General features: G+C 32.4%; 1 protein-coding gene across 1 annotated transcript in view; it reads left to right on the forward strand.

Annotated features, from left to right (window-relative positions):
- LOC140040965 (uncharacterized) overlaps window positions 1-11943 on the forward strand; it is a 50098-nt gene extending 38155 nt beyond the window's left edge. The window contains exons 17-23 of the mRNA XM_072087273.1: window positions 317-454; window positions 853-937; window positions 1829-1957; window positions 5243-5389; window positions 5738-6124; window positions 6438-6482; window positions 7935-11943. Coding sequence (XP_071943374.1) covers window positions 317-454; window positions 853-937; window positions 1829-1957; window positions 5243-5389; window positions 5738-6124; window positions 6438-6482; window positions 7935-8458 — 1455 coding nt within the window. The 3' untranslated portion in view covers window positions 8459-11943. The remainder of the gene's footprint in view (window positions 1-316; window positions 455-852; window positions 938-1828; window positions 1958-5242; window positions 5390-5737; window positions 6125-6437; window positions 6483-7934) is intronic.
- The last annotated feature ends 4414 nt before the right edge of the window (window positions 11944-16357 follow it).

The raw sequence follows: 16357 nt of genomic DNA on the forward strand, positions 1-16357 counted from the left end.
CGAGAGGCCGTTTATTCAAAATGATGTTCTATGGGGACGTTATTCGAGAGGGCGTTTATTTTAAGTAAGGCGTTTATTCTAAGTAAGGCGTTTATTCAAATGAATACGCTAACATAGTATTCCATTATTATCATTATTATTGCAAATTGTAAAATATACATTTGCAAAATAAATAAAAATGTAAAATTACTGATGTTTTCACTTTTAGTACTAGATCTGTACTAGAACCATTTTGTAAATATTAAAGTATCAACATGCCGATTTTATATCATCTAGTTGTAAACAATCATGTCTTGATGATTATGATTTATTTCAGGATGGAAACACCCCACTTCATCTTTATCTGAGCATATTCAATACAAAGTTTGGCTATTATCTAATGGAGCATGATCAATTTGAATTAGAGATACTGAACAGACTTGTACATCAAAATGCATTAACCACATCAAACAAAGTAATGTACAATAAATGTTAAGAAATTTAAACCTTAAACCTGTCTATTTTAGTACATCAATGGAGGAAATAAATATATATAGATATTTCCTCTATATGGTACATCCAATGTAATGGATGAAGATATACTATAGAAAGCATATTTTATTTTGAATTGTAGGTTTAATATGTATGAATTTATACTATTTTAATAGTAATCATTGCAGCTGTTTCTGCAGTAAAATCATTACTAGAGCCATTCTATTATTTATTATTTTATTTATTTATTTACTTTAATTATTTAATTTATAGATATTTATTTTAGAACAGACTTGACAGTGGTATATTTTTTTTTAATATATTATTAGTTTGATTTTGGTTTAGATAGCAAAATCAATTTATGTCTTAACTTGTTTATAGAAAGGAAAGACGCCAGTGTGTATTTTAAAAGATAATGATCAGATGGACCTAGAAGTAAAACACACGATTTTGAAGTTATTTGACAGTAAGTTAATGTTTTTAAAATAATTTAACCCCCTGAATGTCAACCTGTAGTTCTAAATTAAAAACAAGTTTCGTACTATTTAATTTGACTGTACAAAAAGTAAAGTACAAAAGGTAAAAGGTTTGGGAATACACCATTTCCTGCTGTTTTGATATTAGTAAACCTAAACCTGTTTACCAGAAGGTGGCAAACGAGACATATGAAAATCAATCTAAAACAAGAGCGATATCAAAACTACTGACACTATGCTTTCAATGTCAGAAAGCATTCGACATTATATAATAAAATAATACAAACTAAAGTCAACATTTTTTAATCTTCTGTTTAACTGGATATTGAGAAAATTCGGATTATGCCCTTTGCATACCTTATTTCTAGTAGTGTACATTCTTTGTGCACATGAAATTTGTGAGTACACAAAACTATTGTTTTGGCGTCCCTGACACAAGCTTTTGCTTTTTTGGTGACGCCACCATTTTGGAAATAAATGTTGATTTTGATTGATTGTAATTGCTTCATGTCCCATCCATAGGATGACACAGTGAGAATAAGTATCTTGCGTGGATATAACGAATATTGCACAAACAGGTTTCGAATACATTCCCATTGCATACAAGTCTGCTTCTTTACTTTGATGCCATACTTACAATCTAATTATTTGCGTCCAATAAACTTGAACATCATTTACTGGATATTTATCCACATACACATATCACTTTTATTTGATTTCTGTGATCACTGAATTGTATTTTCAATGTTTTGAACAAAATCCTCTACTTGATAAGGCAGAAATTGAAATTCTTTTGATTTTAAGATGTTTATTAATGCATTTTATTGAAATACAAAATAAAGAAAATGTACCTTGCATTTAAATGTGTTTATTATTGTTAGCTCAACAGTCTAAAATGGATCAAATGACACCAGAGAGTCAAGCAGCAAGAACTACTACTGAAAAAGAATCTGAAGAGACTGTATCTGTCACAACTGTTGGCCTGTCACCGCCTAGAAAAAGGTTATCATGTAAGTCTATAATGAAATGTAACAAATAATACAAATAAAGTGCAACCAAAGATTAATGTTAAACTAGAAGTTTTTGAAGTTATGTAAGAGTAAATTTTTAGGGTTAAACACAAATCTTTCACTTTTTGTACTGTTATATAATGTTATATAAGACTGAGTCTTCGAGCAAACAACAAAAAACTTGATAATCCTCCGCCATATTATTGGAAGTCCTTAATACACGATGGTAATACCCTCGTGCGGTTCACCATTGAAATTAGAAATCGATTTGATGCTCTCCAAGATGAAAGTGTGATCGACAATCCTGATACCACCTATGAAAACTTTGTGAAAGCACACTGTGAAGCCGCTTCCAACTGTATTCCCTTGAAACCTAAAAAACGCAAAAGAGTACCCTGGGAAACGCAGGCTATTCAAGACCAACGAGAGAGGATCAAACGATCAGCAACTTGTAAAAATGCTAACCCTACACCCCAAAACATCTCAAAATTCAACAGAGAGAAGTTAAAGTTGACGAGGCTCTATCAAATCGAACTGGAAACCTATCTGCAAACTAAGATTGACTCGATTAAGCAATATTCGGTGAATAAGCAATCATCGATGGCCTGGGATACGATTAATGAAATCTCGGGTAGAAAGCGCATCAGTCAAGCAAAGCTGAAAGCCACCAGTCAAAATGATCGTCTAAATCAATGGAAAAACCACTTCAAGAACCTTCTTGGCAACATTCCCAATATAACCAATGTGGAAACCATTGAGCTATTTCCAGCACAGACTGAATCTAACATCAAAATCGGTCCTTTTAACGACGAAGAGTTAAACAAAGCACTCACAAAAATGAAAAATGGAAAATCCCCAGGACTTGATGGGATTCCTCCAGAAGTGTGGAAAACGAAACATTTTAACAACGTACTCTTGAAGTGTTGCAATGAGGTCTATGAACAAAGACCTATTCACTACTGAACAAGAGGCTGCATACTACCATTTCCAAAAAAAGGAGATCTTGGAAAGGCCGAAAACTACAGAGGAATAACTCTCACCCCCATTGCTGCCAAGATCTACAATCTTATGCTCTTGAATAGAATACAACCATGGATCGAGACAATACTTCGTAAAAACCAAAATGGTTTTAGACAGGGACGCTCAGCAAGCAGCCAGATTCTCACAATTAGGAGAATACTTGAGGGAGTGCGTGACAAAAATCTTCCTGCAGTCCTCCTCTTTGTAGATTTCGCAAAAGCCTTCGATTCTGTCCATCGTGAAAAGATGCGTGAAATTCTTCTCGTCTACAAAATTCCACCTGAGATTGTCAATGCCATAATGATGCTGTACAAAAACTCAAGTGCCCTGGTTCGTTCTCCAGATGGTGATACTGATCCGTTTCAGGTAAAAGCAGGCGTCCTTCAAGGAGATACTCTCGCTCCCTACATCTTCATCATATGTCTTGATTATGTTCTCCGCTCGGCTATTGATCCACTCAACAAACACGGCTTAACATTGAAGCCAAGAATCAGCAAGAGGTTCCCTGCGACATTGGTAACTGACGCTGATTATGCTGACGATATAGCCCTGTTGTCGAACACGATTGCTGGAGCAAAAACCCTCCTACACGCCCTTGAAAATGCTGCATCCTCAATCGGCCTCCACATAAATGCCAAAAAGACAGAAAGTATGAACGTAAACTGTCAAGGTCAAATTCAAACTAGCTCCGGATACGCTCTCAATCAAGTCGACCAGTTCACCTATCTTGGCAGCAACATTGCCTCAACAGCAAAAGACGTTGATATACGTATCAGCAAAGCCTGGTCAGCTCTCAAACGCCTGACTGTCATATGGAAGTCCAACATCTCAAACAACATGAAGAAAAATTTCTTCAAGACCACAGTCGAGTCTGTCCTTCTCTACGGGTCATCGACATGGACCCTAACTAAGAAACTTGAAAACACTCTAAACGGAACATATACTAGGATGCTACGAGCCGTTCTTAACGTTTCGTGGCAAGATCACCTCTCCAACGCTCAGCTATATGGGAATCTTCGCAAGATCACCGATGTTATCAAAGAAAGAAGAGTCCGCTTTGTTGGACACTCTTTCCGCAACAAAAGTGAACTGATAAGCGAACTTATGCTCTGGATGCCATCACATAGGACAAGAAGACCAGGCAGGCCCCCAAAATCATTCATTGACCAACTAGTTGCGGACTCCGGCCATACAATTGAAGAGCTACCAGGAGCAATGATGAACAGAGACGGCTGGAAAGAAGTAGTCAAAAGGATCCGAGCAAGCTCGACGCAGTATATAGTAGTAGTAGTATATTTTGTACAAAACTGAATTGTAACTTAATTCATCATATTAAGCACATCTCCTAAATGTATGTATTAATATTCAAAGCTTGATTTTTTTATCATTGTGTTTTAAATATGTGATCATTGTCATTCAAAAACAGGTGATTCTGAGACAAATTACACATGCAAATTAAAAAAAAAAAATTAAATGTTTAAGATTCAATTCAAGTTTCATTAAAGACCCATTCTCTACAATTGTTGACGTTTTGTAAAAATAATGCATATACTGTATATTACTTTCAAAACATTAAACCAGGTCATTAAATGTATGTTTTATTGTAAATTATGATAAAACGAGAGAAACAATGCACTACTTAAGTAGTCCGCGTTGAATGTCCTTTAGTTTTGTAGGCCTACTGGTAAACAGCAGTAACGTACGGACATCGTACACTTACTATAGGCCTATTGTAGCCTGACGTTGCAAATTGGGAAAACCCGGTAATTTAAGTATACGATTCTTACACTTGTTTTGACCTTCAAGATCGATCGAACATGGGTGAATCCCAGAAGAAAAACGAAAAATTAAGTAGATAATCATAATATATGTACTTGCAATCAAATAAACAAACCTGCTCATTATGGAACTAGAAGAAAAACTATGCATATGAAAATGAAGCTTTAAAATCTTATGGAAATCGAACAATAACTTTTTCAGCTTAATCCTGCTAACAACTAAAGGAAAAAAACACCCAGACACAATCGACCTCATCATAACCATTCTGGCAAAGTTAATAAAAGGTTATTTATAGACGAAAAATAAGGAATTTTCTACAAAATTATATAATTTGGAACTGATGATATGGCTCTTACAATTTTCAAATCTTTTCTTTAGAACCATTCTGTTTTTCTTTTACCGCATACTTATTATAGTTAATTTTATTTCCAGTATATCACCAGCCACTTTTCTCTATGCTTGTAAATTTTTAAAATAAATTGTTAGCTCAACAGTCTGTAGTCGATCAAACAACACCAATGAGTCAAGCTGCAGGGTCTAGCAGTACTACTGGAAGAGAATCTGAAGAGATAACATCAATGTCTGAAACTACCACAAATGTAAGACGGTCGACAAGTAGAGAAGAGTTACCATGTAAGCCCGTTCAAAGTTAACAATGTTTTGTAAGAATTAGTTCTTTGATGGTAAAAAAAAAATACATGTACAAATGAAACTGAACTGAACAAGTTAATTGTAGCTAACCAGATATCATTAGTTTCATAATATTGTAACTAAAATTACATTAGTAGCGGCAAGTTCCTATTATCGTACTCAAAACACCACGTCTCCTTAGTTTGCTGGTATAAATCTGTATTATAACAATTCTCATTGTCATTAAAGTATAAAAACACACTATAAAATATAATAATTTTATTATAAAACTCAGAACGGTTCTTCTGCACAATACCGTAATTCTTTTTATAATACTTTATTTTTTTCTAGATATTCTGACACTACATCTCAAGAGAACTCAAGGTCCACCATATCCACAGTATGTTGTAGACATATTTGAGGACATTTTTAGTGGAAAAGATGTTATACATGCTGAGAATCTGCCAGAAAAAAGTGACACAGTTAAAAAACTTGTTCAAGTGATGGGGGACATTGGTTTTACTATTGCTTCCCTCAAACATAATTGTATATCATTTTATCTTTGTGTATTACATTTAAGTTCTCTATTTCTCATATGGAGCTTGTATAATAATGGAAGGCTTCTGAGATTGTTAAGTAAAGTATTAGCTCCCGAAGAACATCAGTCTGAATTCATTTCTCAATGGACTTTGCTAATCGAGCAACATGAACAAGTTTTCAAGAGTATGCAACTTAATGGTAAGTTAAAATTATTTGATTAGTCAAATTGTATTTTCGCATGAATAGTGATTAAACCTTGCTTTCAGTTTTGTAATTATCAGAAAAACTATACATTTTTTTTTTAAAGTATGTGAACAATATTGTTTTTAATTTATTTTGATTTGTGCAATTTGGATCCAGAAAATATAAAAATAAAGAAAACCACTTACGTATAGCATAGAGGCTAAATATAAGGCAAAAATCATAATAAAAAAATAAAAATTATCAAACAATAATTGAACAAATAATACTATCCACTCCTTTACCGGTTTTGTATACTTATTGTTTTCAGAACTTTCAACACCAAGATTGACGTCACCAATAACACCCTCAATACGTAAGTTAGCAATATATGTTAGTATACACATTAACATATATGAGTGCAATGTGGCAAATAATTTCATGAGGTGAAAGATAAAAGTATATATTTTTACGAGACATATTTTATCTTTCACAGAATGAAATTGTTGTATGCACGAATATAAAACATTCATTATTTTTTTATAACACACCTACTGTGAATTATGTCAACAACCGAACATATTCATAGGCCTGCTAGCCCAGGCTGGTACTAGCAACACTAAAATTGCTAGGCAACCATAAAGATATTCTTTTTCCCCTGAAAATAGTCAAATTGGCTGCCAGCCAATGAGTTTTTGGTTGAATTTAACGATTTATTTGGTAATTTTATAAGTGAAAACATTATTTTTTTTCGTTTTTTTATTCGATGGAAGAGATTGACTTTATTAAAACTACAAAATAGTCTATTCAAAGTCTGATTTTATTAATCTTTATTTTTCATGTTTTTGGGGGACAATACATCTTTAAACTTAATTAAATGTGATGTGCCCATATATGGACATGATGATGTCATATCGACAAAGGGCATTGTTGTCCATCCAGCAAAAAGGTCGACCACTCCAGACCCCTACAGCAGCAATCAATTTTTAGTAGCAGCAGCAGCAATAGATTAGTAGCAGCAGCAGCAGCAGCAGCAGTAGTGCTTAACCTAAGCTCAATGTCCACCTCTTCTACCATGTCTCAAAAAGAAATGATGATGGTAGTGTGTTAGGATTCATAGAATGTACCATTATCATTTTGATTATCTGGTTTATATATAAAAGTTAAATATATTTTAGTTGTAGCTCTCTTCTCGGAGAGAATAGGCCATTGTCGGTTTATCCATAGATATAGATAGTCACAAGGATATATGTATCAATGGTGACATTAAGTAAATTTATTTTGTATTATGTTGAAGACTTTCCACTGTTTTCAGTAAACTCAATATCTAAAGCTCTTTCCAATTTATAATAAAAATTTAATTTTTAATATACTAAGTATTAAGTCCAATAGAGGTTGTAACAATGATATGTCATCAAGCAAATGATTGACATAATACAGTCACTGTATAGCTCAACAAATGTATACCTTTCTGATGATGATCCTAATGATCAATTTGAAACATTGTCCGGCGTTCGTCAAGGAGGTGTTGGTACTACCACCATATTTAACCAATACTTGATTACGTTATTAGAGTGTTCAAACAACGCTGTCAATAAGCATATATCATCAATTGTCTCTGGATGTCAATTTCATTTAGGTTGTTCTTAAAAATTAAATGCATCTTTTCAGAATTTATTTTTAAACTTTGGAATAACCTTTAAAATTATATATTGAATGACATATTGTTATTGTTTTTAATAACTTAACTCAAAAATATAAAAGTAAATTTAACTGTTGTTTAATAGTTTAATAGTGTATAATTATTTTTATTTTTTTTTCTCTAAAGAACATTCCACAGAACAATTGATTGAGCTGATTGTTGATGTCAATTCTTTCTGGAAAGATTATGGAAATGTTAATCTCCTGAAATTATTACTATACGAGTTTCAAAACAAAGTGCCTTTAATTGCAATACAGAAGGGTAAAGATGCACATGGTCTGTTCAAGCTACTTGTGGGGCCAGCGATTCTCAATAAATCCGATGTAACTGTTCTTATTGAAGCGGTTTATTTGAGTTGTTTACGTAGTTTAGAATCAAAGATAATGGATATGGTACCGTCATTTAAAGGATTTAAGAATTTTGAGGTTCGTAAATTCTCAAAACATCGAAAAAATTTAATTAAATTTGGTTTTATAATAAGCATTGACACAATGACATGGATTGACCAATTTTACAATGTTAAGCCAGAAGATCAATGGGATTTGATATTCAAAATTGAAATATTAGGTAAATTGCCATCTTTAGTTGAAAAGCTTAAACGAGAAAACATGATGAAGGAGTATGAAATCATAACATCATCTGATAACTAAATTGTGTTTAGTGCCAGTTTAACAACTTTAGTTATATGCCTATACATTAATGTCACTATTAAATATGTTTTAGTATAGAAAGCTTGGTGGTCTGTAGGCCCTATTACTGTATATACTTTTATATTTTTAAATTGTATTATATATCTTGTATATTGTCATAAACCTCCTCATTTTATAAAACATATGCAGTTTAAACATTTTTTTAACAAAAATTTAAAAATGTTTAAAAAAATGTACAAATGTACTGCAAGTTTAAAATACAAAATAAATCTGAATCTAATCGTGATAAATGAATTCATATACCGTAGCAGGTATATAATTAAAAAAACTTCATTCAACTAATTGTAACAAGAACTAATCTATTCAATGTTTATATTTAATTTAAATGTAATGGCTCTATTACAATTTTTTCTTAGGTAATTATTTTTACTATTGTCTACTTTTACAATAAAGGTATTTGTTTTCCATGACGTGTATGAAAGTTTCTTGACTATTAAATTACATTGTAAATAGTAAAATATATTATGTTTTGCTATATAATCCTCATCATTCCACAGGATAAGTACATAACTCTATTTAAGTAAATACAAATATTTTTGTAATTTTCTGTGTTACACTATTTAGCAATTCTATGTCAACATGAATTTTATTTGGGACAGATAAAATAAAGTATAAATAATTTTAAACTTATTAAGTCAATAATAGATTCATTTATATTGTTTTTAACATAATTACAGTATTTCAATTATGTCATAATAAGTATGTATAGTAATAAAAATGTAGATTGATTGTACTTTACTGTTATTGATAATAGAGTTACAACTCTCTGATATAGAGACAACCAAGCAATCACATATACAATACTATTATTAAATGTAGATTGATTGTACTGTAGGTTTTTTTTTACTGTTATTGATAATAGCAGGGAGTTACAACTCTCTGATATAGAGACAACCAATCAATCACATATACAGTACTATTATTAAATGTAGATTGATTGTACTGTAGGTTTTTTTAACTGTTATTGATAATAGCTTGGAGTTGTTACAACTCTCTGTTAATAGAGACAACCAAGCAATCACATATACAGTACTATTATTAAAGCTTGGTTTCCTCTTGGAAACACAAGGTCGTAAGCGCAACGTAAGCAAATTGACCAATGATAAACGACTTTTTAGATAATCCATCGCTTGTGATTGGTCAAATTACTTAGGTTATGTTGCGTCCCTGCTTTAGTTTAATGATCATTCCCCATAATAAAGACATGTTTATTGTTAAATGTCGTTCCCTAATCAAACCAGGTAATTCTTTTTTTCCAGTTGGTGGATGTGTTCCACATCTGTTCTTTCTCATTTATAATGTTTACCTAGGGCTACTACACAGTGTGGAACTATTAAACTCTTAATTATATTTGTTCTTACTTTTTTCATTTCTTAAATAAAATTGCAAAAACCTATATGAACATGTCTTGCAGTACACTATGTGTTTCTTAAAGTTGAGTATATCGACGTTTCAGCTGTTACTATCTGTTTTATGAAGTAATTATATAGGTAGGCCTAACTAAACTCTTAATTATATTTGCTTTTACATTTTTATTTCTTAAATACAATTTCAAAAAAAGATATGAACCTTGCTTGCTATATAGGTAGGCCTAAGCGGAAATGTTGTTTTAATAACTCAATTGGATGCAATATGGTTCTACAATACATACAGTTTGAAGAAACTAAGGACAGAAATATTGATAAAATATTTAGTTAAGATTTGAACGTCGTGAAGTGGTTTCCCGAAAGATCGTAAAATCAAAACGGTACTGGGTATGACCAACTAGCGTTATTGTCACCGGCTAGTCATCCATTCATAGAAGTACTAATGTAGTAGCCTACCTGTACGGTGACCATAGAATGTGACCCGAGGCATGACTAACTACGACTTTTAGATGATAGAAAGTTGAGAAAAATTGTTACGAGTAGTTGTACGACATGAAGATGTTTATGAAATTATGTTAAAGATGTAAAAACATATACATTAGGCATATAAACAGTAATGTGTGTTAGTAAAAATAATAATATTATGTAAAAAAGATATAAGGAAGAAAAGCAAAGAGATTATGGAGCGGCTGTACCTGAATATACAATATAAATATTGTAAGGTTAAAAACTAGAAATTTAGGCGATCTTGTCAAAGGTCAAGCGCCTTCAGCCTGCCACGTTTCGATATTCAATATTGAACTTAAACGTTTCCTATGACTAAAACTTAACGAACCAATTATACAAATTATACATTCTAAACCACTGTCTACACTATCAAACTTTATGTGAAAAAATTTGATATGCCCAAATATGGTAGTGATATCATCGTGTCCATATTTGGGCACATCACATTTTTTTGTCACATAAAGTTTTTTGATCTTGTTTTTTTGTATAAATGTATTAATTCTTTATTTGACTGTAACTTAGTTAGTAATTTTTATCTTAGAGTCCCTAGTCATCGTCTTAGAAGAAATTCTACTTTTCATATTCCTTTTAGTAGAGTAAATGTTTTAAAAAATGGTTTTATTAGTAGATTAAGTCAAACTTATAATTCTTTTACTTTAAGAAACCCTGAGTTAGATATCTTTAGTAATAATTTCGTAAGTTTCGTAACATTGTTAGTAGTTTAGTTTAATGTTTTTTTTTTGTATGTGTTCGTGTTGTCTGTGTTCCCTCCTGTAAGTGGTGAACCATGAGCTCACTGTTGGTTGGGAAATGAATAAATAAAAAATAAAATAAAAATAGTCTAGACAGAGCTTAAGGAAACGCCTTGTCACTGTAAAAAAAAATCCAATAGCCCTTTCTAAGTATTTGTCATTTAATAAAAGACCAACTTATCCCAAGTTTCACAATTTTATTTAAAGGTATAGTGTCTTTTACCTCTTAATTAAATAAAAATAATGCAATTCCGTTTTTCAACAATTTTTTTTTGTTTAAAGCCATTATTTTGACTAACTCTGGCGCTCCTAAAATGTAGTTTACCGCTTTATCATATCCCCTCTTTGTAATAATAGTAATACGATTTTGCATTTGTGATTATTTCTGAAAACTGATCCCACTTTATCTAAATTACCCTTGAGCGTAGTTCCCACTAGCGATGCAACGTAACGCAAACGACGCAACCTAAGAAAATGCCCTTCCAATAATTTTGTTTGCCCCCGCCTGCGTGAAATCAAACCTGTGATTTTTGCAGCACTGTTGCATCGTTGGTTCCCACTTGTGATTACGCAATACAGCACTTTGCGTCAATACTTCGTTGCGTTGCGTTCTAGTGAGAACCACGCTTTAGGGCAAATGTTAATACAATGCAATTATTATGCACTAATTATTGCTATATATGCACACATTATTGTGGTAGTATCATCTTATGGGGTCATAGTAAGCATTTATGTCACAAAACTAAGCGGTCCAAATTTTGATATTTTTAGAAAAATGTTCAAATTTCCGATTTTCAATTATTATGCACTAATATTGCCATATATGTACATATATTTGTTAGTATCATCTTATAAGCTCATAGTAATCATTTATTTCACAAAATAAAAGTTTAGAAATTTGTACTAGGCCTATAGTACAAGCATTTTTTCAAAAAAGGGGCAAAATTCCGACTTTTTAAAATGCAATTATTATGCACTAATTATTGTGATATACGCATCTGTATTGTGTTAGTATCATTTTATGTAATCACAGTAAGCATTTATGTTAAATAATAAAATGGTAGAAATTCGTACATCAATTCCTGTACTAAGTACAGGGTTTTTTTTTAAATGGGCAAAATTGCGGAGTTTTAACAAATATAACAATGATATACTTTTATTCAAAATATTTGGCTTGTATTTAGACAATATTGTACATTTATATTCGGGAAATATGGACACGGTCACAAGATGAGGTAGTAATACACGATTTAGTGTAACAAAGTGAGTTGCTAACTGAAGTAACACCTACATTGCAAACGTATAAATAATAATTGCCCTGTCTAACGACGACTTTTATATAACGAGTTCAGAAGGAGAAGAATGTTCACGACTTTAATTTATTTCAACAAAAATCAAAATTGTGTATAATATAATATTAAATAGGCATACAATATATAAAATAAAAGTATATACACAAATAAGAAAGAAGTTTAATCTTCAATTGAATGACCATTAAGTGAAGGACAGTCAGATAAGTTTAAATATTTAAAAGTTTTCCAATAAATATAAACATATCAAATAATACTAAAAAAAAAACAATTTTAAAAACGTTTTTTTTTTCTAAATAAACATTCAAGTAGGCGTATTGCTATTTTAATTATCTAATCTAGATGATACATGTTTCTTATAATTAACTTCAAGTGTACATTGAATATGCAGTTAATGTTATCGTCAATAGAAGTTAGTAACTTAGCTCCATAGTAGCTTCACATACTACTTAAATGGTACCATTGCATACCATTTTCATAACCTGCATTAGACCTAATAAACTTTCAATAATGGTTTTCAACATGTACACATCACTGTGTATTAGTTGAATTAAATTCATACCATTTACGAAATGAGAAGCGGCGTATGTATTGCCATTTGTAAGTGCCACTCTTGCCATTATATAGAACAAAATTACTTCTAACGTAAACGTAACGTTAACGTTATTTTTATTTATTTTATTTTATTTTATTTTATTTTATGTCTTTAGGCAATGTGGCCAAGGATTACCAATAGTGAATTAATCACTGTCCTATCAGATAGGTGGTAATCCCCCTGATACAGGGGCTATTGTGTGAACCAGTTCACCGGGGTAACCCCCTACTCTTTTTCGAATAATGAACTGGGTTCTTTAAAGTACACACAGGTTATAACTGTGTACACTGGACCTACGGTTTATAGTCCTTATCCGAGAAGACTTGTTCCACCACCAGAACTAGGAGCGAGTCGGCCTCGAACCCTTGCCGATGTTGTTATTGGCTCTTTAGGTACGGTAAACGGCGCCCCTGCCTTAACCGCTCGGCCATATGACTCGCTATAACCGTTATGACCTTTAGTAACGTATTGAAATAAACCATCAATTTCCCATGACCTATAAATCAAATCTCTACGATCGGCTATTTCTATTTCCATGAGAGAAATGTTTGGATGTCTGTGTACCTGCAAAGTAGTACGAACATCTTCAATAGCCTCTTTTAAATCGATATCATTACCCATTAAGTAGTGGAATTTTACCAAGAGAGCACGCATTCCTAAGAAATTGTCACCTTTTCTGTTGGGGTAGACCATTTCACCTCCTGTACTGTAGTAATTCAAGGCCTTCTTTTGATACTTCCTCAGTTCTTTCAGTGGACATTTATTTCGTAAGCACGCTAGTACAGACGTGATTAAGTCCCCTAAAAGCTGATACAATGTTGTTCTAAACACTTTATCATATCCCTTCACTACAATGGATTTAATATCCCTAATAATTGGTAACAAGATGGATTCTGTATTTCTGATAATTTCTGTAATGGAAACATTGTTGTTCAGCCAGCAAAGGACTTTGCAAGAGATTAGCCCCATATCAAAGAAAAAACATTTTAATGTACTGATATCTTGTTTCAACTTCAAACGATTTCGGAACTCTGTAAGACATGTTGAAGCCATTGGATGATTCAAAAGATCAGCCTTAAACTTGAAGTAGTCACCACTTTCATGTACGTCTACAATATTTAGTTTAACACATATCTCACGGCTGATGTCACCTGTTAAAGATACTTCGCCACCTGCAATACCTGACATCACCATCACCCAAAGATCGTGTTTAGTTGCTGTCAATGTTTTACTCACGTCGTCACAAAGTTCATCCGATAAATGACCAATTAAATTTTGCTGTGGAATAAAGTAGTGTGGCAAATATCTCTTCTGATAGCAATTAATCAGCCAATCTAGGACTTGTCTGATTAAATCCATGGTGTTGTCAGATGAAATAGTTTCACACATCCATAGGCAAGCAGTCTTGATGAAATACGAACAGAATGGTGTAGGTTCTTGAGACTCAAACAGTTTGCGTCTTTTCTTGATAGCTTTCAAAGCAAACATGCAGCCAGAAAATGGTTCCGGCATTTCTTGAATGAGCTTTCTCTCTGCAACAGAAAATGACAATCGCCATTCACTGTCTTTTGTGTCACTATCATGACGTCCAACGGGAACTACAAGACATTCTAGATTTGAGATATTGTTCAATAACTCCTGTGATGGCCATTTACTTGCCCTCTGCCTTGTAAAAAAGTTGTCAGTAATAGGTGGCCATGACTGGCATGATAAGCAATGCACTAAATCACTTGATAGGTCAGATGCTGTAGACGGCTGTTGTAGTGATGGTCCGTGTATTTCAGCTCCAGAATAATGTACATCCTCATAAACACAGTTACTCTCCAAAAAATCTTTATAGCTAGTGTTCCAGTAACCATCAGATGAAGGTAAATCCATTGTTCTTATAGCATATTCCTTCAAAGTACTATTCTTCAAAAAGCCATTTTCATCAATGAAACTGCCGCTTTCATCGTCAAACACTTTAAAACTTTCTTGAATGTTCTTTTCATCCAATACTTTAAGTTTCAAATATGCTGGTTCATTTTTATACAGTTCCGCTATAACACTCACTTCTGTGCTGATTGGTTCTTTTTCCTTTGGATGTTGCCAACACACTGTCGCAGAAGATAACACAGCCATCATGTCTACATCACCCAAAATGTATTTAGGCATTCCTTCGCAGAAACTCCCACTGGTATACATTCGTTTAATTATTTGGTTTTTCTCTGTATTGTTATATATCTCTTCAAAAATCATTGAATAAGATATTTGAGCCAATCTTTCAAATGTTGTACATGCAATTACCTCATTTGCAAACTCATCCATCACTAGTCTCGTGTTCATATTTCCCGCTGTCACAGTATAATTTTGTTCACAATTGTTTTACTTAAACATGCACCTGCAAAATAAACAGTAAACAAATGTATAATGTACAATGTAGGCACGTTTGATATAGCACAATAGAACAAAGTTTCAATATATGCCATATTCATGTATGATGACCTGGATTTGTTTAATGGACCGTTACAAAAATAGCTTTTTATCTGCTTTTAACAACACAAACTCGGTGTGTTAAAAATGAAACTGGGTATTGTGTATTTGATACTATTGTTCAGGTTCACATTGATAGGAATTTGTTTCTGGTTTATTATTAAAACGTATACTGTAGTTATGAATTACTAACGACCAAATTGTTAGCAAGATTGTTGATCGGCTATTAGTGTGGCCTAGGAACTCAAGTTCCCATTGTCCATTGTTGTCGATTTTCAGGTTCTGTAAAATCGGAGCTAATAATAAGATTTAAACAGCAAACTTTTGATTGACCAATTTATTTAATGTTTTTATTTCGAGAAAGGTATAATGTTATACAATATAAAAAAAAAGTGTTTCAGGTTATGGTTATTGTCACATTGAAAAATCAGATGTTATAGGCCTATATTATATCTCCCTACTATGTGATTGAAAAGAAACACAGACTGTTGCTATGTATTCTAACATTCAGTAATTCTAATCAATAGGATCGTTTGTACTATCTTGAAGATGACTACTAACATATACGATATAACAAACTATTGTGGGATACATATGTGTTATCTGTTTAGGTTAGATAAAGAAAACAGAACAGTTTTTAAAAACTAAATAATTTGTTACTTACGTCAGATTTTGTAATTTAAAAACAAATTATAAAACAGCACATATTGAGAGATAAATAAATGGCGGCAATGGGTTTTTCCAAACGAATCAATAATATGGTAATGAGAGTAGAATTACAATAATGATGTTTTGCTATATACCTGGGCGTTGATCAGAGAAGCACGTGATAACAA

The sequence above is a fragment of the Antedon mediterranea genome, chromosome 1 (genome assembly GCF_964355755.1).
Source record: "Antedon mediterranea chromosome 1, ecAntMedi1.1, whole genome shotgun sequence".
In the NCBI taxonomy this organism is placed as follows: Eukaryota; Metazoa; Echinodermata; class Crinoidea; order Comatulida; family Antedonidae; genus Antedon; species Antedon mediterranea.